The sequence below is a fragment of the Salmo salar genome, chromosome ssa03, assembly GCF_905237065.1.
Source record: "Salmo salar chromosome ssa03, Ssal_v3.1, whole genome shotgun sequence".
NCBI lineage: Eukaryota > Metazoa > Chordata > Actinopteri > Salmoniformes > Salmonidae > Salmo > Salmo salar.
Genome location: NC_059444.1, coordinates 71375406 through 71400313, shown reverse-complemented (window position 1 = coordinate 71400313; position 24908 = coordinate 71375406). Strand labels below are relative to the sequence as shown.

At 41.0% G+C, this 24908-nt stretch overlaps 2 protein-coding genes across 6 annotated transcripts; both read left to right on the top strand.

Annotated features, from left to right (window-relative positions):
- The first annotated feature begins 218 nt into the window (after positions 1-218).
- Positions 219-18774, top strand: LOC106601504 (dual specificity mitogen-activated protein kinase kinase 4). 5 transcript variants are annotated; one of them, XM_045715242.1, is made up of 13 exons: positions 219-716; positions 2442-2477; positions 3947-3979; positions 5919-6021; positions 8774-8945; positions 9344-9463; positions 9620-9739; positions 9846-9897; positions 10069-10196; positions 17127-17204; positions 17364-17512; positions 17840-17885; positions 18082-18774. In XM_045715242.1, exons 1-13 carry the CDS (start codon positions 602-604, stop codon positions 18193-18195), a joined length of 1266 nt encoding a protein of 421 aa, XP_045571198.1. In that variant the 5' UTR covers positions 219-601; the 3' UTR covers positions 18196-18774. The 5 variants fall into 5 exon arrangements, with proteins under 5 accessions (XP_045571198.1, XP_014049210.1, XP_014049211.1 ...); XM_014193735.2 differs by lacking the exon at positions 3947-3979 and having other exon boundaries at positions 5931-6021; XM_014193734.2 differs by lacking the exon at positions 3947-3979 and having other exon boundaries at positions 223-716.
- Positions 18775-21842: 3068 nt separating this feature from the next.
- On the top strand, positions 21843-24606 carry rnz2 (Zinc phosphodiesterase ELAC protein 2). The gene is given in 6 exon segments (NM_001141844.1): positions 21843-22281; positions 22411-22461; positions 22547-22617; positions 23719-23783; positions 23883-24009; positions 24179-24606. Coding segments are annotated over 6 exon segments (855 nt in total). The 5' UTR covers positions 21843-21937; the 3' UTR covers positions 24376-24606.
- Positions 24607-24908: the final 302 nt, after the last annotated feature.

The window sequence follows — 24908 nt, the reverse complement described above, 5'->3', positions numbered from 1 at the left end:
ATCGCCCCCACCCACTAATACACGGTCAGATATTTGTCTTCCCCCTAGTGCTTTAGGTTAACGCTGGCGGTACAGTTATCTGAGCCTAGATTAGTGTTCCTCGAACTCCGTCCACAAACACAGCAGCGTCGCGTTGGAAGCTGTGGGTGTTCACGTTCGCAAGTGACATTAGGTCAGCTGACTGAGTCTCGACCAGAGACGGAAGAGGAAGCGAGACACCCCACTCGCTGTTTTTTTCTGGTTCAATTAAACTAAGTAGACCAGACCAAGCTGCTATTGCATTGGTGTCTATGAGAGACACACCCAGTTAAGTAAGCCGGAACTGACCTTTTTTTCAATGGTAGAAGGCCTGACTGAATAATCTTTATTTATCCACCATCTTTGGTCTCGACTCTATGTGGAAAGGTGGTTACTGGACTGTCAAACACTGTCCCGATTTCTTACTGTTTGTTGGTAGTTACGGTCTTGTTCGGTAGCGCTCTCTACAACCACAATTGAGTCGAAGAAGTCTAGCCAGTTTGATTATTCTCCAGTCTTGTTTTGTAAGGTTGAAGTTGCTCTCTGCATTGCAGCCTAGTGCTGCTGATGGAATTCAAACACAATGGCGACTCCCAGCCCCAACAACTCAACATCTACCAGCAATAACGCAGGATCTACAGGCTCCCATCACCATCAATCCCAGTCGCAACACATAACAACAATGAGCAGTATGCAAGGTAAGGATTGTAAAATACCAGCTTGTTAACTAGGTCTTTTTTTGTGAGTGGTGTTAACGGGAGTAACCTAATGACTATGCTAACGAACTAGCTTCCTATACTGGCAAGTTAGCTATCTACTTACTAACAGATAACTTGCCTCAGTTGTATTCACACACTATTACTCGTTAGTTAGCTTGGTGTCTACAGTTAACGTTTGCTAACTACTGTCAAAATCAGTTGCCCTCACACCCAAAACATTGTCTTCGATCAAATAATGGGTTCTGAAAATGTATTTTGTTAGAAATAAGTAACACCAAAAACGTTAGCCAGCCATATAGCTTACGTTAACTAGTGAATAGTTGTTAAGTTAACTCGCTAGCTAGGTAACTTTAGCTAAGGTTGGCTAACAAGCGGCATTGCTAGCTAGCCTAAATAACGTTAGCTCGCTAGAATATAAGAAGGCCTGTCATGAATGATCTGGATGTGGTCATGTGTTGCTTACTGTCTTTTTTTGTATTTATTTTTTTATTTCACCTTTATTTAACCAGGTAGGCTAGTTGAGAACAAGTTCTCATTTGTATCTGCGACCTGGCCAAGATAAAGCATAGCAATTCGACACATACAACAACACAGAGTTACACATGGAGTAAAACAAACATACAGTAGAACAAAAGAAAACAAAAAGTATATATACAGTGAATACAAATGGGGTAAGTTAAGGCAATAAATAGGCCATGGTGGCGAAGTAATTACAATATAGCAATTAAACACTGGAATGGTAGATGTGCAAAAGATGAATGAGCAAGATAAATAAATAAATACAGTATGAGGTAGGTAGATAGATGGGCTGTTTACAGATGGGCTATGTACAGGTGCAGTGATCTGTGAACTGCTCTGACAGCTGGTGCTTAAAGCTAGTGAGGGAGATATGTGTCTCCAGCTTCAGTGATTTTTGCAGTTCGTTCCAGTCATCGGTAGCAGAGAACTGGAAGGAAAGACGACCAAAGGAGGAATTGGCTTTGGGGGTGACCAGTGAGATATACCTGCTGGAGCGCGTGCTATGAGTGGGTGCTGCTATGTTGACCAGTGAGCTGAGATAAGGCGGGGCTTTACCTAGCAGAGACTTGTAGATAACCTGTAGCCAGTGGGTTTGGCGACGAGTATAAAGCGAGGGCCAACCAACCAACGAGAGCGTACAGGTCGCAATGGTGGGTAGTGTATGGGGCTTTGGTGCCAAAACGGATGGCACTGTGATAGACTGCATCCAGTTTGTTGAGTAGAGTGTTGGAGGCTATTTTATAGACGACATGTCAGGTTACCTCTAACTAGCTAACTACAATATGTTGCAGTTCTAAAAATAACAAGATCACGTTGGGCTGTTTTTGGGGGAAATTCATTGTATCTACTAACATGCTACTGTAGCAGTTACCATACAATTCCAGTCATTGCACTAACGCTAGTTAGCATTAGCTCGCGAAACTACCTCAACTACTGGATGCAGAGACAAAAATGTATCCATGATTTGATCTGACTCTTGTGAAGTAGATAAAGGGCTTTATTACTAAAATCCCGACGTATCCTAGGCCAGGCAGTTAATGTTAGCTCAGTGAAACTTGTGCATGAGAATCTCTTAGATTTCAAATAACGTTAACTTACATCCACCTGAAGAAATCTGTTAAATTTCCACCCAATGCATAATTAGCTAGCTATGTTTTTACAAACTATATATTTTTTAACTTACAGAATCCAACACGTGCTGGAGATGTCAGAGTGAAACAGGTAGCTAACGTTACTGTCAATATTACACATTTTAAAAAGATTATATACCTTTTTGTTGTTGATGCTTTAACAATAACTGTCGTAGCTCGTTAGTTCCTTTTGCATCTGGTTCTATATTTGTGCATGCCATTCTGAGTCTGATATTTAACAGGTAGTAAATGAAAGAAACATATGTTATGGTCCGCTTCTGTCAGTGTCAAAGTATTGAAACTACATTTCTGTAATATTTTTCTTCCCTTTCCTTAATGCTACTAACTTCCCATAACCCTCCTGACTTGATGCTGATCGATGGTGAGCTGTCCCAAGAATAGTTTCTTCAATTGTCATTGTCTCCCTGCTTGGATAATTTTGTGGATGCATTTAATTTTCTATCTCACACCCCTCCATTTTTAAATCATTTGTAGGTTGTTATTTTTATAGGTCTACCCCAATTAGCTCCACTGAATCTGCCTGAGCTAATCCTCAATTATACCAAAGTTATCTTGGTTGTTTCTGGCTATATGTGTGTGCATGTAGATTAATCCCCCCCCTAAGCAATATATTTTTCTGTGTGGTGGAATGCTCAGCGTAAACGTTTACCGGTTCACTAATGTGAGGCCAAGTTATAAAAGTTCAGTAGTTCACTCAGCAGAAAATAATTTGAGTATGTCACGGGGTCCTATAGCCACACTTGTTTGCAGGGACATTTCAAAGTGCAGTGTTACATTTGACAGTAAAAAAAAAAAAGCATAACCGATTTGAATAATAAATATGTTTTTAACTCTTTAGTTATTGATTGGTTTCTTTTGGAAAAGTACATACAACATGAATAAAATAGGGTCTGGGAAATGTACCATCCATAGCATAGAGAAGACATGTGCAAGAGAGGTAAGCCTACATTTTTAGTAGGCCTTCCTTAGCACCAGTGCCTATTCAGCCAGTTGTCTCTGTGTTCAAGTTGTATAATTTGGGGGGTTTACGCAAAGGAGCTTTTACTGCTTCAAACTAAGTACATTTATGATTATTAACTCTAACATGCAACATTTATAACAAGGCTGCTGACATTTCAGCTGGTAACATCTGATAAGTACCCTAATTATTTAGTTAAGTATTGCATATAGGTTAGGCCTAGATAAAATATTTCCAGTCAGGATTTCTTAAATTGGGTTAGTTGGTCATGTTTTAGTGTGTGTAGTAGTTGTTGTCCACACTTGGTATCAAACTGTGATTCATAGACCTTTCCAGGAATGAAGCCTCATTTAGCAAAATCAAGTTGATTTGAGATACTTCAAATAGTTGTCAGTCAAGGTGGTGCCGGGTGTTGGGAAACTGTGCTCCATCGTTCCCTGGTCTAAACTGAAGCTGAGAAGAACAGTGTTTGTTGTTCACCACGTTTCCTAATATAACTTGATCGTTTTTTGTTTATCGGTCAAACAGTAGTCTTAATAAAGGTGAAATATGAAAAAGAAATGTTCTCTTCTCACCTCTAGGGTTTCAGATAAACCTGTCTGGAGCTCCCCCAAGTAAGCCAAACCTCTTTTGCTACAGTACCAACAGTTCTCAACCCTTTGCTTCCGCCTGATGGTCTGGTATGGGGGAGTCTGTCCTCTTTTCTCAACTAATCCAAGTGAAGAGTTGTTGGTGTCTAGTAGGCTTGTGCCGGTTTTGATAGTTAAGACTAATAGTTGGTGCTAAACATTGATTATCCTAGAGTTAGAGTGCAGCTTATGTTGGTCTGGGATTTAAGACATTAGGTCATAATATTTTAGTGATGTAAAGCAAGTGAATGAAAGACTTGTCCAACTGTGAGTCTTATTGATTTAACTTTTCTGTAGTTTCAACAAAAAAACAAAAACAACAGTTGGTGTTAACCATCCTGTATGTTTTTACCTAACTATTAGTTATCGCCAAACAATTTAGTTTCATAATGTTCATTTACCAAGACGTTCCAATCCATATTCTGATCATCCATCATCGGCACAAGCCTAGGGCTAAGAGCTTCCATTAGCATTGGTGTATTCACACTTTGGCTTTCAACTGGTCTTTACCGCTGTTTGGTTCGGCCTGAACTGATAACCTTCTACACAAAATAGCACTGTGTTGGAAATGTATTTTATATTGACAGAAGTGTAGTCCTTTTGCTTGTATTTATTAATTAGGTGTGTTTTTAATAAACATTGTAATGGAAGCTCTACCTTTTTTTAGTTTTATCACTTTTAGTCAGCTTTCTACTAACAAGCAAAACTAGCTAGTAATGCTTGGGGTTTTGTCACATTGTTTTTCAAACCAGTTTGCAGCTGTTTTGATTTTGAACACGTAAGTGATTTTTGGCATGAGCTGTACTTAAACACTTGCCTGTTGAGACATGGAGACACTAGTGTAATTTCCAATGGATTGTGCCATTTTATTGGAATTTGAGTACATGCATTCTTGTGGTGTTTTGGGTGGAGAGAACAGAATGCATCCTTTATTTCAAGGTGAACTCAGAACAGTTTTACTTGCGAAGCTCCTTCTCCTCTGGCAAGATTTTCTAGTCTGCAGTGTAGGCTATTTTACTCTTATGTATGGTTATGAGCCAGAAGTCACATTTTGTAATTTCAAAGATCCAGTTCTGTCAGATCAATGCTTTTGTTGAGTTAGAATCTCATCACACGATGTCATGTTTCACAGTCTCTGGGTAGTAGCCTAAATGAAATAAAACATGTAACAATCAAGAAAGAAATGGTCCGTTTTTTATTTAAATTCTCACCTATTCCCTCATTATTGTTTAAATTACCAAGCAAAACCTACTAAAACATGGTAGGTGAGTGTTGGATTGTAGCTAAGCCTCCATCCTGAATAGCTACGGTATGGGATGTGATCTAGTACTAGGCTATGGTTTAGAGCAGGTGTCTACTGAGAAGTGTATGCCTCTGCATCAACTTCAGTGAACTGGTCAAAGTATATACCTACCATCTGCAATGAGTCACTGGTACAACCAGGACATGTCTTGTAAAAATACCTCCAGGGAGTTTCTGTTCCTGGCCACTGAGCTATAGCATACACATATTTGATTGAGAACCTGTTATTACACCTACTTGTGATTCATTTTAATTTGGTCAAGACCTGTTTTGTTGACTATCCCATATAGTTTAGTATCAGCCAAAATCTAAAAATCAGCATCTATAGAAGAAATCTGTTCTCACAGAGAAATATAAAGAGGGACGCCTTTGGTAAGAAGCAGGTCATTACTCTTACATCCATCGTCCCTAGATGTGGATTGCATGACTTCAGTAAATTTACTTGAATACTCTTGTTAAATTTACCTCTCCATTGCTTTACTGGTCTCTCATTCTGTGGTATGGTAACTGTTTGTTTTCATGTTGTTTTTGAGTGTGTAAGTGTTATTTTCTGGTCCTTGGCTCTACCCCTGCCATAGATGTCTTGTGTGCAATCTGACAAACTCTGCCTCTTCCCTATCAGGTAAACGCAAAGCACTGAAGTTAAATTTTGCCAATCCCCCGATTAAACCAACGACCAGATTCACTCTGAATACAGCAGGACCCCCATTCCAGAACCCCCACATGTAAGTTGACCTCCAAACTTTGCAATGGATGTGATTTTCTGAAGATGTACATGGAGCGGAATTTGCATTAGCCACAATGCAAACTCCTGCATAATGAATTGTTATATGACTCTGCACTCTAGTCTACAGTCTGCTGAGACTCTTCATCTCCAAAGCCACACATTGTCAATGTAACATTCAGTACTGTATATGTACCCAGGCAATGTGTCACAATAAAGACAGGCTAAGTGAGGTTGGAATGATTAGCAGTTGTATTTCTATCTCCACCTGCTCATGGGAAAACAGAGTAACTGAATGTAGCCTCAACTACCTGTTTGAGCAACACCCATTGTTGTGAATAAGCCCTGTGTCTTGGCTGTGTAATTAGATGATAACATGAGCCTGCTAAGTTACCTTGGACAAGCAAATTACTGATGCTGGATAATGCAAACTGAACAAATGGATGCCAACTAGCCATCCTTTTTCAGGTGCAGTATCATATATATATATTGCTCAAAAAAATAAAGGGAACACTAAAATAACACATCCTAGATCTGAATGAATGAAATCTTATTAAATACTTTTTTCTTTACTTAGTTGAATGTGCTGACAACAAAATCACACAAAAATAATCAATGGAAATCCAATTTATCAACCCATGGAGGTCTGGATTTGGAGTCACACTCAAAATGAAAGTGGAAAACCACACTACAGGCTGATCCAACTTTGATGTAATGTCCTTTAAAACAAGTCAAAATGAGGCTCAGTAGTGTGTGTGGCCTCCACGTGCCTGTATGACCTCCCTACAACGCCTGGGTATGCTCCTGATGAGGTGGCGGATGGTCTCCTGAGGGATCTCTTCCCAGACCTGGACTAAAGCATCCGCCAACTCCTGGACAGTCTGTGGTGCAACGTGGCGTTGGTGGATGGAGCGAGACATGATGTCCCAGATGTGCTCAATTGGATTCAGGTCTGGGGAACGGGCGGGCCAGTCCATAGCATCAATGCCTTCCTCTTGCAGGAACTGCTGACACACTCCAGCCACATGAGGTCTAGCATTGTCTTGCATTAGGAGGAACCCAGGGCCAACCGCACCAGCATATGGTCTCACAAGGGGTCTGAGGATCTCATCTCGGTACCAAATGGCAGTCAGGCTACCTCTGGCGAGCACATGGAGGCCCCCCAAAGAAATGCCACCCCACACCATGACTGACCCACCGCCAAACCGGTCATGCTGGAGGATGTTGCAGGCAGCAGAACGTTCTCCACGGCGTCTCCAGATTCTGTCACGTCTGTCACATGTGCTCAGTGTGAACCTGCTTTCATCTGTGAAGAGCACAGGGCGCCAGTGGCGAATTTGCCAATCTTGGTGTTCTCTGGCAAATGCCAAATGTCCTGCACGGTGTTGGGCTGTAAGCACAACCCCCACCTGTGGACGTCGGGCCCTCATACCACCCTCATGGAGTCTGTTTCTGACCATTTGAGCAGACACATGCACATTTGTGGCCTGCTGGAGGTCATTTTGCAGGGCTCTGGCAGTGCTCCTCCTGCTCCTCCTTGCACAAAGGCGGAGGTAGCGGTCCTGCTGCTGGGTTGTTGCCCTCCTACGGCCTCCTCCACATCTCCTGATGTACTGGCCTGTCTCCTGGTAGCGCCTCCATGCTCTGGACACTACGTTGACAGACACAGCAAACCTTCTTGCCACAGCTCGCATTGATGTGCCATCCTGGATGAGCTGCGCTACCTGAGCCACTTGTGTGGGCTGTAGACTCCGTCTCATGCTACCACTAGAGTGAAAGCACCGCCAGCGTTCAAAAGTGACCAAAACATCAGCCAGGAAGCATAGGAACTGAGAAGTGGTCTGTGGTCACCACCTGCAGAACCACTCCTTTATTGGGGGTGTTTTGCTAATTGCCTATAATTTCCACCTGTTGTCTATGCCATTTGCACAACAGCATGTGACATTTATTGTCAATCAGTGTTGCTTCCTAAGTGGACAGTTTGATTTCACAGAAGTGTGATTGACTTGGAGTTACATTGTGTTGCTTAAGTGTTCCCTTTATTTTTTTGAGCAGTGTATATAAAACAAAAAATATAAACGCAACATGTAAAGTGTTGGTTTCATGAGCTGAAATAAAAGATTCCAGAAATGTTCCACAAGCACAAAAAGCTTATTTCTCTCAAATGCTGTACACAAATTTGTTTACATCCCTGTTAGTGATCACTTTATCCTTTGTCGAGATAATCCATCCACCTGACAGGTGTGGCAAATCAAAAAGCTGATTAAATGTTATGATCATTACACAGGTGAACCTTGTGCTGTGGACAATAAAAGGCCACTCTAAAATGTGCAGTTTTGTCACACAACACAATGCCACAGATGTCTCCAAGTTTTGAGGCAGCATGCAATTGGCCTCCAACGGCATTTAAAAATAAATTGGCAGTACGTCCAAACGGCCTCACAACCGCAGACCACGTGTAACCACGCAAGCCCAGGACATCCACATTCGGCTTCTTCACCTGCGGGATCGTCGGAGCCTATGCTCTCCCAGGCCCACCCATAGCTGCACCCCTGCCCAGTTATAGGAAATCCATAGATTAGGGCCTAAATTATTTAAACTGGCTGATTTCCTTAAATGAACTGTAACGCAGCAAAATCTTTGAAATAGTTTCATGTTGCAGTAACATTTTTGTTCAGTATATGATTGAGGTGAAATTAACTCAACTAACAAAGATTGTTTCTAATCTGTTTCCCACCTATTTCTGTGGCCAGAGAGAGGCTGCGTACGCATAGTATCGAGTCATCAGGGAAGTTGAAGACCGCCGGTGGCGATTGTGACTTCACGGCTGAGGACCTCAAGGACCTGGGGGAGATTGGGCGGGGCGCGTACGGCTCTGTCAACAAGATGGTGCACAAACCCAGCAACCAGATAATGGCTGTCAAGGTGACTGCCCCTTACTGACCTTTTATTGACTAAACTACAGGAAGTGTTCAGGGCAAGATTTATGCCTGCTCATCAGTCTTAGGCTATATTGTGAAATGAACACTCAGTAATCATCATAATCACCAAAGTGTAACTGACTCCCATTGCAGGATATGGAAACATGTTGCTCATGGTAAGTCGAGGAAGGCTCGTAATAATGACTGGAACAGAGCGAATGGAATGGCCTCAAACACATGGAAACCATGTGTTTGATGTTGATACCTTTCCACTAATTCCACTCCAGCCATTTACCACGTGCCCGTCCTCACCAATTACGGTGCCACCAACCTCCTGTGACTTCCAACCATGGTCACAATTGAAAGCAACATGCATCTGATTACAATGTGTGTCTCCCACAGAGGATTAGGTCAACGGTTGATGAGAAGGAACAGAAGCAGCTGCTAATGGACCTGGATGTGGTCATGAGGAGTAGTGACTGTCTCTACATAGTTCAGTTTTACGGGGCTCTTTTCAGAGAGGTGACCATGCAAGTTTTTCACTTCTTTGTTTTGTTGATTGATTTCTTTATATAGGAAATGCATTGGATGTCAATCAATCGTTCTGTGTAGTTAGCAATAAGCAGTGTATTGTCTTCACGCAGTAATGTTATGCTTTATGATTCTTTTCTTTGTCAGGGAGACTGTTGGATATGTATGGAACTAATGTCTACCTCCTTCGACAAATTCTACAAATATGTATATTGTGCTTTAGATGATGTGATTCCAGAGGAAATATTAGGCAAAATAACATTAGCTGTAAGTTTTCATGCATTTTCTCCTTACATAATTTACACTGATTCATTTGACAGGAAGGGTACATATTTCTCTATATAAATTTAGTTGCTATGTGTTTTCATTACAGACTGTGAAAGCACTTAACCACTTAAAAGAATACTTGAAAATAATTCACAGAGGTAAGACGGCTCCAGAATGGAGACCTTGTTCTTTATTTCCTCATTTGAGATGTGTATTGCCGTTTTTACCTCACAATGCTCTATTTACTGTACCACAACAGAAGTGGCACTTCCTTTACCCAGAACTCTTAGCCTAGCTTTGTCATCTCTTCTATATGTTTCTCCTCTCAGACATCAAGCCATCCAACATCCTCCTGGACAGGAATGGCAACATTAAGCTTTGTGATTTTGGCATCAGTGGGCAGCTGGTGGACTCCATTGCCAAAACCAGAGATGCAGGGTGCAGACCGTACATGGCAGTAAGTTGTGTGCAATGTTTCATTAATGGCTGGAAGACAAGACAAGTGCAAGATGTACAACTAAGGCTCTTTCTAAGAATACATTTCACTTACACACGATCCAGTACATAATAAGAATTCAACTGTTTTGGTACTTAGTGACTTGGTGGTGATCGTCAGTTGTAAGGAGACTGTAGTGTTGTTTTTGAGGGGAGGTAGGTAGTTAAGATTGTTGGGCCAGTAACCGAAAGGTCGCTGGTTCGAATCTGATTCAAGGTGGAAAAATCTGCCGTCCTGCCCTTGAGCAAGGCAGTTAACCCCTAACAACAACTGCTCCCCGGGCGCTGATGAAGTGGATGCCAATTTTAAGGTAGCCCTCTACACCTCTCTGATTCCCCTTTCCCTATTGTTGATGGCAGTGTTGGTAATTATATTATGGTTGCTACTGATATCTGTTCTTGCTGATGCTTGTTGTCTTGTTCCTATTTTGGACTTGCTGCAGAGTAATCTCATGCCGTCTGTGTGTATGTGACATGGTTGAAGTCGTCCTAACTGCTGGCAGTGCAGTCGAATGAGCTCATCATGTCGTCATCACAGGGTTTATTTTCTGGCGGGGGTATTGCTGATGGGAGAAGGGAGCCCCGGCCCCTCCAGTTTCCATTCTAAATTTGGCATCTCCCTATCAGGACGTAGGGCACACCTCTGCCATGTCTCTGCCTCTCGTCTACCAGAAGGCCAAGGAAGGGCTGGGTTACTTCATTCATGTCTGTCAGAATAAAGCTGTTTGGGTTGGTGCTCCCACAGCTGTGAGCTCACAGTGCAGGAATCCAACCCACATGGCTCCAGTTTCCTTTTTCAAATATATAAATTGCAGACCTGCCAGGTGCTTCTTGGCCACCCCATTGCTAATTGCTTTAGCACCATTTGTCTCTGTTTAGTCTAGATATTAGAGAGGGATTGATTTCACTTCAATGGAATATTATGTACTACACTACAATTAAGTAGGTTAGATTTGGTTCATGGTATTTGGTTCAGGTGACAGTCTAGCTCTGTTCCTCTCTGGTTGTTATGATTTAGTTCATTTAGCTGGCAAGGGGCCACATGTCTGGAATGTTTATGTTGGAATATGCTCACTAATACTTTTGCACACTGTAGTGTCAGGTTAATGTTGCTACTACCATTATGTACCAAAGCATTCTTAAATCAGTAGTTCAGTCATTTTAATTAGGAAATACTTTTTGTATTTGAAAGCAATTACACATCTAAATGAAATTGGCACCGATGTGTAGTTGTGTTTTGAGTTCATAACAAGTCTGAGTAGCTGAGCTGTGTCCTAGGTGAGAGCTGGGCAGCCAGATCTTTTTCAGTCTTGGCAGAGGTGAGCTGGTGCTGTAGCCACTATGCCATAAAACACATCAGTGCTGCGGTCAGAGAATTCTGTCCCACTGCTGTGAATGGGTGACATCATCATCTAATTCTGGTGCATGAATGAATGAATGAATGAATGAATGAATGAATGAATGAATGAATGAATGAATGAGCCAGAGGAGAGGAGGTGCTCCCTCCACTCAGCAGCATGGCTGGTAGAAGTCTGCTTCTGATGACCTTGGCACTGTTTAGAACCCCTGCATTGCCATTGCCACTGCATTTTTTTATATGTGTGGAGGTGAGGTCATAGGTGAAGTAACTGGCTGAGGTGGTTGTTATGAAAGGCATGTAGAACCAGGCAATGAGGACATGGACATAGGGCGGTCCCAGACAAAAAAGTAATATTGGTCGATCAACAGTAGTCTTTTCTTTCGACCATTGTATTGGTCTAAAATGTTTACATTTATATTTTTTTCATATACTCACCCTATGTGTTTAATTAAAATCAACTATGTGTATTGAGCTTGTCTGGTACTTTAAGCACAGTTTGATTATATAATTACACACAACACTTGAGGGAGCCAGTGATCAAGATCGTTTACACACCCCCTCACACGTGTAGCATAGGTGGTGAGCTCTGCAAATGTGTCCACTCTGACAATGGGAACGGTAAACGACTAATAATATATTGAATGCATTAACAGAAATGACCGTAACCAAACAAACATTGTACTGAGCCACAGCCTTCCCTGTGGCTCAGTTGGTAGAGCATGGTGTGTGCAACGCCAGGGTTGTGGGTTCGATTCCCACGGGGTGCCAGTACAAAAAAATGCATGATATGAAATGTATGCATTCATTATTGTAAGTCGCTCTGGATAAGAGCGTCTGCTAAATGACTAAAATGTAAAAATGTAGATTAGACATGGGAATTAATGGTAAATGTAGGCTACTACTGGCGATTATATGTAATGGGGAATTGATATACACTAATAATTAGGGCGAACAGTTCACACAATTAAGTTATGGAACAATGAACGCGCAAGAGCGCATTCTCCAGACGTGCATTTTAGTAAAGATTATGGATATACTGATAAGGTAAAAAAACAAACAGATTTTCCGCCGAGTTGGGCCTCTGATTTTAGCCACACGCCCCTTTTTCTAGGACCGTGGCATCCCAGAGTCCTCCTCAATGGATTAGTCCACTCAGAGTAGCGCAAATCAGACGGGTGTGCCATAAAATAAACATTTATGACTGCTCGACTAAAAACATCTGTTCACCAACAGCCTATCGACTAAACAATCGACCAGTTGACTAAATGGGGTCAGCCCTTGGGTGTATGTTGTATTCCGTTGAATAGACAGAATTGAGTGCCTATGATAATTAATGCACTCAATAATACAGTCCTCACCATATGTATTTGGACAGTGAATCTATTCAAGACAAAGGAGATGATTGTGGACTACAGGAAAAAGAGGACCAAGCACACCCCCATTCTCATTGACGGGGCTGCAGTGGTGCAGGTTGAGCGCTTCAAGTTCCTTGGTGTCCACGTCACCAACAAACTAACATGGTCCAAGCACACCAAGACAGTTGTGAAGAGGGCACGACCAAACCTATTCAGATCCTCAAAAGGTTCTATAGCTGCACCATTGAGAGCGTCCAGACTGGTTGCATCACTGCCTGGTATGGCAACTGCTCGGCCTCTGACCGCAAGGCATTACAGAGGGTAGTGCGAAAGGCCCGGGACATCACTGGGGCCAAGCTCCCTGCCATCCAGGACCTCTATACCAGGCAGTGTCAGAGGAAGGCCCTAAAAATTGTCAAAGACTCCAGCCACTCTAGTCATAGACTGTTCTCTCTGCTACCGCACGGCAAGCGGTACCGGAGCGGCAAGTCTAGGTCCAAGAGGCTTCTAAACAGCGTTGCCCCTCTCCCCCTCTTTTACACCGCTGCTACTCTCTGTTGCTATCATCTATGCATAGTCACTTTAATAAATCTACCCACATGTACATATTACCTCAACTAACTGGTACCCCCTGTATATAGTCTCAGTATTGTTATTTTACTGCTGCTCTTTAATGCTACTTTTATTTCTTACTCGTATCTATTAAAAAAATGTTTAAAAAAATTCAGCTGCATTGTTGGTTAGGGGCTCGTTATTAAGCATTTCACTGTGAGGTCTACACCTGTTGTATTCGGCTCATGTGACTAATAAAATATGATTTGATAGTGATAAGTTTGATACCGGAGCTCCGAGGCATGCTTCGAAAGCTGCTTAGTGATAACTTCGAAGCAGTGTGCCGATGCATGTATGTTTTATCAGAAGTATGTCATCAGTTATGTCCGACGCTTTGTTTGATCACGTGCTTTTTCAAACCGTGTGTTGCAAAATGCAAGATCCCACTGATTTCGTGGTTCCGGTGCTTTCTTCAAATCCAAGCTGCTTTCAAACACCAACTTCTACTGGACACTGTACTTACAAATGTAGTTAGGATTTTGTACATGTAGTTTCACCTGACAAGTAGTTTAGCATATGGAGTAGGGAACTATGGAACATACAGTATTTTGTATTTATTATGGATCCCCATTAGCTGCTGCCAAAGCAACAGCAATTCTTCCTGGGGTCCAGCAAAATTAAGGCAATTTATACAATTTTTTTTACAAAAACATTACAACACATTGTGAGCCCTCAGGCCCCTACTCCACCACTACATCTACAGTACTAAATCCATGTCTATGTATAGTGTGTATGTTATCGTGTGTGTAAGTGTCTGTGCCAATGTTTGTGTTGCTTCAGTCCCTGCTGTTCCATAAGGTGTTTTTTTGTGTAATCTGTTTTTTTAAAATCTAATTTTACTGCTTGCGTCAGTTACTTGATGTGGAATAGAGTTCCATGTAGTCATGGCTCTATGTAGTACTGTGTGCCTCCCATAGTCTGTTCTGGACTTTGGGACTGTGAAGAGACTTCTTGTGGCATGTCTTGTGGGGTATGCATGGGTGTCCGAGCTGTGTGCCAGTAGTTTAGACAGACAGCTCGGTGCATTCAACATGTCAATACCTCTCATAAATAAAAGTAGTGATGAAGTCAATTTCTGCTCCACTTTCAGCCAGGAGAGATTGACATGGATATTATTAATATTATCTCTCTGTGTACATCCAAGGGTCAGCCGTGCTGCCCCGTTCTGAGCCAATTGCAATTTTCTTAAGTCTTTTTTTGTGGCACCTGACCACACGACTGAACAGTAGTCAAGGTGCGAAAAACTAGTGCCTGTAGGACCTGCCTTGTTGATAGTGTTGTTAAGAAGGCAGAGCATCGCTTTATTATAGACAGACTTCTCCCCATCTTAGCTACCACTGCATTAATTTGTTTTGACCATGACAGTTTACAATCTAGGGTTACTCCAAGCAGTTTAGTCATCTCAACTTGCTCAATTTCCACATTATTTATTACAAGATTTAGTTGAGGTTTAGGGTTTAGTGAGTGTTTTGTTCCAAATGCAATGCTTTTAGTTTTAGAAATATTTAGGGCTAACTTATTCCTTGCAACCTACTCTGAAACTAACTGCAGCTCTTTGTTGAGTGTTGCAGTCAATTCAGTCGCTGTAGTAGCTGACGTGTATAGTGTTGAGTCATCCGCATACATAGACACTCTGGCTTTACTCAAAGTCAGTGGCATGTCGTTAGTAAAAATTGAAAAAAGCAAGGGGCCTAAACAGCTACCCGGGGGAATTCCTGATTCTAACTGGATTATATTTGAGAGGCTTCCATTAAAGAACACTCTCTGTGTTCTGTTAGACAAGTAACTCTTTATCGACATTTGTAGCAGGGGGTGTAAAGCCATAACACATGTTTTTCCAGTAGCAGACTATGATCGATAATGTCAAAAGCTGCACTGAAGTCTAACAAGACAGCCCCCACAATCATTTTATCAATTTCTCTCATCCAATTATCAGTCATTTGTGTAAGTGCTGTGCTTGTTGAGTGTCCTTCCCTATAAGCATGCTGAAATTCTGTTGTCAATTCTTGTCTTTCATAATTTGGTCCGATATATACTTGGATGTGTAGTGTCAGTGTTTGTTGCTGGCGTGTCATCCCTAAGTTTGCTTATCTTGCCAATGGAAAAAGTCATTGAGGTAGTTTGCAATATCAGTGGGCTTTGATGAATGCGCTCCAATGAATGAATGAAGTTTTTTTCCCCAAAATGTAATTTAAGGTGCTCCAAAGCTTTTTACTTTCTTTATATAATTTATATTTGTTTCATAGTGTAGTTTTATTTTTATCTAGTTTAGTCACATGATTTCTTAATTTGCAGTACGTTTTCCAATCAGTTGGGCTGCCAGACTTAATTGCCAATGGGATTTAACAGTTTAGTTACTTTCTTAATGGGTGGGTGCTTATTAGTAACTGGAATAAGTAGTTTCATAAATGCGTCAAGTGCAGCGTCTGGTTTCTCCTCATTACACACCACAGACCAGGAAATATTCTTTACATCATCAACATATGAATAACTACAAAACATCTTGTATGACCTCTTATACACTATTTTAGGCCCAGCCTTTGGTTTTCCTAGATATGGCTATAATATTGTGATCACTACATCCTATGGATTTGGATACTGCTTTTAAAGCAAATATCTGCAGCATTAGTGACGTGAGGGTATGAGGTCGAATACCATTGAAGACACACTATTTAGAAAATTTGTTTTGTCAAACCACACTTTCTGCACTGTTCAAATCATTTCTTTCATTTAGTATAGTAAACGTTTCCGTCTTTAGCATCCTAAATAATGCCATAGATTGTGTTTTTGAGAAATGGCTAACTTGAAGGGCAAAAAAAGGAAGCCTGACGTCAGATGTGAACCTGGTATTCCAACTGATCATAGGCTACTAAATCCAACAATTTACCGTTGCGCCACTGAATTTTTATGAAAACAGTGGAGAAAAAAATATTCTGATAATCACACGCAGATGCCACTAATGTGCATTGTGAACAGATAATGACGCTCCGTGTAGAACCATTTTTCGGTGAAAGCACCGAAGCCTTTCTCATCACTACTATTCACCATTCACTTACAATTGAACAAGACCTGGCCTAAAAGTTAAACACCCAAAACAAACTGCAAATGCATCCAAAAAGCAAAAGCGTTTATGGAGTTACAAGCATGATATAGTTGTGTGAAAAATTATATGGAACCAAAAACGAACCTTCAGATTACTGTAAATTTGTCAATACTTGTGATTTCTTAAAATGGGGGAACTAGATATATATAAAGTGCTTTTATTTCAAAAGGATAAAACAGATGCCCACAAATATATTTTGTTATTTTATACCGTTGCTTCATAGTCATCATTTGATTATCCAAAATACTGGAGTATAGAGCCAAAATAAGATGCGCTTCACTGTCCAAATGCGTATGGTGAGGACTGGATACACACTTGTCTCTGTTTTTTTTTTTTCCCCAAGTTGTCTATTTTGAACATTTTTTATTTTTGTTTGTACTTCATTTTAGTTTCTCTCTTTAAAGGCCCATCTATGATATCACTACGATGAATTGTAACATGTTTTCCATGTCTTTTCCACAGCCTGAGAGAATAGACCCAAGTGCCTCCAGACAAGGCTATGACGTCCGGTCAGACGTATGGAGTTTGGGGATAACACTGGTGGGTCCTCAACCCTCTTGTCCACATTGTTTTTAACATTCAAAGAGCTATTTGAAGATACACTGAATGTTAAAACCACAAGATAGTATATTATTCTTTGTTTTTGTGATATCGTAACTGTAGACTCACCATGTTGTCTTTGTGGGGGTTTTTTTACAGTACGAGCTGGCGACTGGGCGGTTTCCCTACCCAAAGTGGAACAGTGTGTTTGACCAGTTGACACAGGTGGTGAAGGGAGAACCTCCACAGCTTACCAACTCAGAAGACAGGCAGTTCTCCCCCAAATTCATCAACTTTGTCAATCTGTGGTAAAGGACAAAGATACTTCTGCTGGCACTGTTTCAATGTTATTTTCACGATGATATAGTATAAGTTGAAGTACATTGACAATATTGCTCTGCAGTGATTCAATGTAAACTAGTGCATACTTTCGCAGTATTCACCCACAAATAATAAAAATGTGGAATTCTAAGGAATCTTCTGCATTTGTTTGCATGAGACGTCCTCTGGATTTGATTTCCCCCTGGTGGACAAAAAATGTTATGTCTGTTTTAAGTGTCTTGAAAAGAACCATGATTTGGTTTAGTTTATTGCAGAGCAGAATTTTAATTATTTATTCCCTTTGCCCCTTTTAGCCTTACAAAGGATGAGTCAAAAAGGCCAAAGTACAAAGAGCTTCTGGTAAGTATGTATGTCCCGTGTGGCTCAGTTGGTAGAGCATGGCACTTACAGTTCAAGGTTTGATTCTCACGGTACGGGGGGAGTATGAAAATGTATGCATACGAGCGTCTGCTAAATGACTAAATATTAATTAATGTAATTGTATTACATGCAGAGATGCTTATCGGCATTACATGTTTCTGTGTCTCCAATACAGAAACATGCTTTCATTCTGATGTATGAGGAGCGCTCAGTGGATGTTGCCAGTTACGTCTGCAGAATCCTGGATCAGATGCCTACTTCTCCCAGCTCCCCCATGTACGTCGACTGACTGTAGAACAAGTAGAAACGGAAGCCTGGAACAACAAAACAATGACCTAAAGAGTTGCTTCATCCCATACTGCAGTGTTAAACTAAGACAGGAAATGTACAAACTAAAACACCACGTGTACTAAGACTGATGATCAGTCATGTCTGTATGATATCAACATTCACACACTTTTTTTCTATCCTACACACACACACACTTACATGTAAGTACAACTAGTAACAATGAATATACCATGGTCTTGGTTCTTCTCGATGTGAGACCTCATCTCTAATGTGGATACAGTACAGTGATTTTAAAATCTGGAAATGTATTTATAGTGTTTAATCACTTGTGGAATATATGATTTGGAGATACTGGAATCATGCTCTTTGAATCTTCCCACCTCTTCCATGTATGTGACTTTAAGCATTGTGGTTTGTATCTTAAATGAAACCTTGCTTCTTATGGTGTAAAGCAATTTAAAACGTAACAGAATTGATGGACAGGATTATGTGGCCTCCATCCAATGTTGTGAGGGTGCTGCCGTCACTGTGCAATGGACTTTGTGCTGATATATAAATAAAGAGAGAAATAATTGTGCTTTGAGAGACATTTAGTTACTCTGCATCTATTTGAGCTCAGGTTAATCCATTGATGTAAGAAGGCAAGCAACCACACAAACACACTCACTGGCTCTCAGCCATGGCATATGCAACACTCTCTTTTAAAAGCTAAGCTGTATGTATGGTGCTGTTGATCTGTAATTACTCATAATGCCATCTTGTATCCCTGTGTATATAGCCACACTTATCTGTAATGAAATTGCCTGCTGTTCTGGATGTTGCAACCGTTCTAATGCACCTGACCGGCCCCTAATGATTTCAGCTGATATGCCAGTATTTGTTTCTTAAATGCATGGCACCTGAACTGTGTTCAGACTGACTCTGATAATATTCATAATGTACACAGAATCTAGAGGTTTAGTACACACAGTGTAGTTCAGATATAATTGAAACTTGACTGCTGGTAAAATACTGGTACAGTAGTAAACTATTAAATTGGCTGGATATCATTGCATACAACGTGCATTCAAATGTTTGCAGTTTTACTGTAGAACATTCAAATTAGAATATCTTGCCGGGCAGAATGTGTAAAATATTTAATGACCTGAGAATATTAAAATGAGCTTATGAAATATAAGGATGATGTATACATTTGTTATCTTTCATCTAACTGAAAATATAAGTGTACATTTTGAGCTTGGTGTCACAGAAAAATGTAAGCACTATCCATTAAATAAAACATGTACAGGGATTTGCCTTATTGGTGTTCAGAGTAACTCTGGCAAGTGGAAATGGAGCATTTGAAACACATGATGTAAGACCTTATTTACTAGTTTTCTCTCTTTTGTAATTAATTATTTAGTCCATTCCTTTTGGTCAGGATAATTGCTGCACAATAAGGGAAAGCAACGGCCTGTAAGTCTGGAAGCACAATATGAAGAAAAATGTAATATAAAAAAGATTGATATTCAAAGAAATAGCAATGACAATATCTCATTAATTAACTTATTTCAGGGGTCAAGGGGTACAAGCTAGCAGGATAAATGGTAAAATAAGACAAATAGCCCACAATGGTGTCCCTCTCTTTTCGCAAGCCAGTGTGAAGAGTCTGTAGCCCTATAAATACAATGCCAAATTTATGATATTAATAAACATTTGGATATTGTATTTTAAATTCATAACATATAAATATGACTATCCAAAATAAATGTTTATTTTTGAACATCATGAATTTGCCATACAATTTATCGCTCTACCTGGCCTGCTACATATGAGGCTATTGATAAGCGCTGCTATATTACTGAAGGGAACGTTGTCAGATATTAGCTTTTATCAAAAATATTCCAGTTTATTTATTGGTTGTTTTATTGCTATATTGCAAATCAATGCAAAACAACAGTGAGACCTCCCACATTTATTAATACTCAGCTGGCCCCTCCCCGGATTTTGTGTTAAATGCTCTACAACAAAGCTTTCTTAGAGTCCAACAAACATTCTGTACCCTTAATCTTGTTCTGAACACCTCCAAAATGAAGGCCATGTGGTTTGGTAAGAAGAATGCCCCTCTCGCCACAGGTGTGATTACTACCTCTGAGGGTTTAGAGCTTGAGGTAGTCACCTCATACAAGTACTTGGGAGTATGACTAGACGGTACACTGTCCTTCTCTCAGCACATATCAAAGCTGCAGGCTAAAGTTAAATCTAGACTTCCTCTATCGTAATCGCTCCTCTTTCACCCCAGCTGACAAACTAACCCTGATTCAGATGACCATCCTACACATGCTAGATTACGGAGACATCATTTATAGATCGACAGGTAAGGGTGCTCTCGAGCGGCTAGATGTTCTTTACCATTCGGCCATCTGATTTCAATCAATCACATTTATTTATAAAGCCCTTCTTACATCAGCTGATGTCACAAAGTGCTGTACAGAAACCCAGCCTAAAACCCCAAACAGCAAGCAATGCAGGTGTAGAAGCACGGTGGCTAGGAAAAACTTCCTAGAAAGGCCGGAACCTAGGAAGAAACCTAGAGAGGAGCCAGGCTATGAGGGGTGGCCAGTCCAATGCAGGTGTAGAAGCATGGTGGCTAGGAAAACCTCCCCAGAAAGGCCGGAACCTAGGAAGAAACCTAGAGAGGAACCAGGCTATGAGGGGTGGCCAGTAGTCCTGAAGCATGGTCCTAGAGAGAAAGAGCATACTTAAATTCACACAGGACACCGGATATGAGAGGAGAAATACTCCAGATATAACAGACGGACCCTAGCCCCAGACACAAACTATTGCAGCATAAATACTGGAGGCTGCCACCAATGCTCCTTATAGGACACATCACACTGCACTATATACTCCTCTGTAAACTGGTCATCTCTGTATACCCATCGCAAGACCCACTGGTTGATGCTTTTTTATAAAACTCTCTTTGGCCTCACTCCCCCCTATCTGAGATATGTACTGCAGCACTCATCCTCCATACGACACTCGTTCTGCCAGTCACATTCTGTTAAAGGTCCCCAAAGCACACACATCCCTGGGTCGCTAGTCTTTTCAGTTCGCTGCAGCTAGCGACTGGAACGAGCTGCAACAAACACTCAAACTGGACAGTTTTATCTCAATCTCTTAATTCAAAGACTCAATCATGGACACTCTTACTGACAGTTGTGGCTGCTTTGCGTGATGTATTGTTGTCTCTACCTTCTTGCCATTTGTGCTGTTGTCTGTGCCCAATAATGGTTGTTCCATGTTTTGTGCTGCTATCATTGTCATGCGTTGCTGCCTTGCTATGTTGTTGTTTTAGGTCTCTCTTTATGAAGTGTTGTGATGTGTTTTTTGTCCTATATCTATATTCTATTTTTTAAATGTTTAATCCCAGCTCCCGTCCCCGCAGGATACCTTTTGGTAGGCCGTCATTGTAAATACGGATTTGTTCTTAACTGACATGTTTTGCTATAGGTTAAATAAATACAAAATAAACACACCAATGATCGAGAGCGTGATAAAGACGTCATCAATCTACGCCGGAAGAAACACAGTTGAGCGTCAAATCACGTGTCTCAACCGCTGAAGTCCTGACTGAATGTTTATATTTCAATGATATGTGTGTTGATAAGGTCAAATTGTATTTTCATAAAGATTATGCAATGATTATTGATACGTTTGCTCTCTTGTACGACGAGCAGAACTGACTTCCATTAAACCGAATGTTTAGTATGACTAAAGTGTCTCTACCCTGTAAATCTATTGCATGGCTATTTGTGAGACATACATCTACGGGTCGCCTACAAAGCTTCGCATGCAGTGAACATCGTTTTCCCCGGACTATTTTCCTGTTTCTGCGGACAATGTCTACGAACACAACAGACAACCAACATCGGGGATCAAAGAAACCCAGAGTACCCAAAGAAACATTGCGACATGTGAAGTCTAGAGAACAGAGGAAACGTGGAGTGGATGTGCATGGACCAGCCACTGTCTACGCGCAGGTCGTCGGGGCAGGGAGCCGAGATAATGGCGCATCACTTTATGTCTTCTCTGAGTTCAATAGGTAACTTAACCAGTGAACATGAGTGTCTGACAATTTGTTGTAACATTGCCAAATATATTTGTATAGTGGGTATCATCAGAAAGGCACTTGGCTGCAGCATATTTGTTGACCCCTTTTCCTCTCTGGAAGGTACCTGTTCAACTGTGGTGAGGGAACACAGAGGCTGATGCAAGAGCACAAGTAAGTTGAATTGCCTCCTGTCAATGTTCAACTAAAATCTATAATTCAGTCTCGGCTCAATAAATCTCAATGTTCCTCTTGTCAGGTTAAAAGCTGCTCGCTTGGACAATATTTTCCTCACTAGAATGAGCTGGGAGAATGTTGGTGGTCTATCAGGTAAGTTGCTTGTTATTCTAGCCACTTGACATCGTCAGTTATCTGTCAACCTGGAAACAACTGTGCATAGATAATAGACAGGTCAAAGGTTATTGCATTATTAGCTTATGTCTATGTGTACTGTCATGTGAAAAAGTAAGTACACCCCATAGAAAGTGGTCTTTTTGTTGTTTTTACATATTTGGCCACATTTTTTTTAGCTAAATTCCAACCACATTAATTGATAAAGGTAAACCAATTTAACAAATCACAAAAATAAATTTGGGCTGCAATGCCAGATGCCATGTTTGGCTAAAATGAAACACTGCCTTTGAACAGAAGAATCTCATACCGACCGTAAAGCATGGAGGTGGTGGCATTATAGTTTGGGGCTGCTTTGCTGCCTCAGGGCCTGGCCAGTTTGCCATTATTGAGTCAACCATGAATTCAATATTGTACCAGAGAATTATTGAGGAGAATGTGAGGCCATCTGTCAAAAAGCTGAAACTTACCCAAACATGGATCTTGCAACAGGACAATGATTCAAAACTACAACAGAATGGCTAAAAAATAAGAAATTGAGGGTATGGAATGGCCGAGTCAAAGCCCAGATCTCAATTGTGTCAAAAAACAGTGGGGGGACTTGAAGGGGGCTGTACATGCATAAAAAGCCCTCAAACATGACAAAATTGAAGCAGTACTGTAAAGAAGAGTATTTAAAAATTCCTCCCAGTGGATGTAAGAGACATAGACAGTTGCAAGAAACGGCTACAGGAAGTTATTTCAGCCAACAGGGGCAAAACCAGCTATTGAAGCTAGGAGTGTACTATGTTTCCTACACTATGGAATTGCATTTCTGTAGATTTTTGATGAATAAATGATTGCAAAGTATGATCTTTCGGTGTCATTTGTTAAATTAGGTTACCTTTATCTGTCAATAGTGTTGAAGTGAAGATTACATAGCCATCTGTCCAAATATGTACAAAAAAAGACCACTTTCCAGGGGGTGTACTTGCTTTTTCAGATGACTGTAGATAGACATAGGTCAAAGCTTATTGCATGCTTAGCCTATGTCTCCGCATATGTCCTTAGGAGTGATAAACTGTGTACTCTCTGGTTTAGGGATGATATTGACACTGAAAGACACTGGTGTCCCTGAGGTTGTTCTCTCTGGACCACCACAACTGGTGAGTGGACATTGTAGCAGTATAAAAGATTGTCTGTAATGAGTCAACTGTTTTTGTGGTATCCTGAGTCTAATATGTCATTGCCTCCTCTTGATCTAGGAGAAATATGTGAATGCCATCAGAGTATTTTCTGGACCACTGGAAGAAATCAAGCTAGCTGTTCGACCATACACTGAGAAACAATACACAGATGACACAATGACAGTTAGTCAAATACCAATATTTGGTGAGTACTAAAAATCGCCGTTGTAATTTGTTTTTAGCATTGAGTAATTTACTGTTACTCATACTCTTTATCTTAAAGCATGTTAAGTTTATGACGGGTAAAATGGTGAATATTTGTGTTCTCATGCTGAAGTTGGTAGTTGACACTCTCTTAACCCCAATTATACCAGCCCAGCTCAAAGAGGATGGGCCAAAGTGCTCCTCTAACTCAGGGAGGAGCAGCCCCTCCAGTAGTCCCCAGAGGAGGGAGCTGTGGAGGCCGGAAGACTTTGAGGACACCAGCACAGACAGCAGGAAGGAGAGAGCAACCAGCCCAGGTAAGACTAGGAGCATGTGGGCTCGGAAGCCCAGGCTGCGCATACTCTGACTGTTAGAAAGCCTGGGGACGTTCTCAGGAAGATGATACAAAGAGGTGAAGTACGGTGGAGTCTAGATGGAAACTTGTGACGCTTATCAAACCAATCAAGTATTTTGCGAGGATGGAGCTCCAAACAGCTTGTTTTTCTGAAAATGTTTCTGACTTGCAAAAAGCTAGGTAGCATAAGATACAAAACAGGTTGCTAAAACGTTGTACAAACAGTAGGAGAAGATATTGACGAACAAAGGAAGGAAGGAAAAACAAAAAATAAACACAAGGAAATTTATACTCAGAGCCAATCAAATGCAAGTGTTAACCCAGGAAGCGCTCCCATTCAAACGCAAAATTCAATACTAAAGTTATCCAGACTTCTAATAGTCAAGTCAACGGGAAGAGATTGGGAAGGATGACCCACGAGACTAAAGGAGCATGCAGCGCTATCTGGGGCATCAGTGCCCTAGTTCAAGGATGTTGAGCTCCAAAGGGCACCATTTCTCACATTGCATTTTCATCTCAGGTGGAAAAGCAAGAGCAATAAGGGA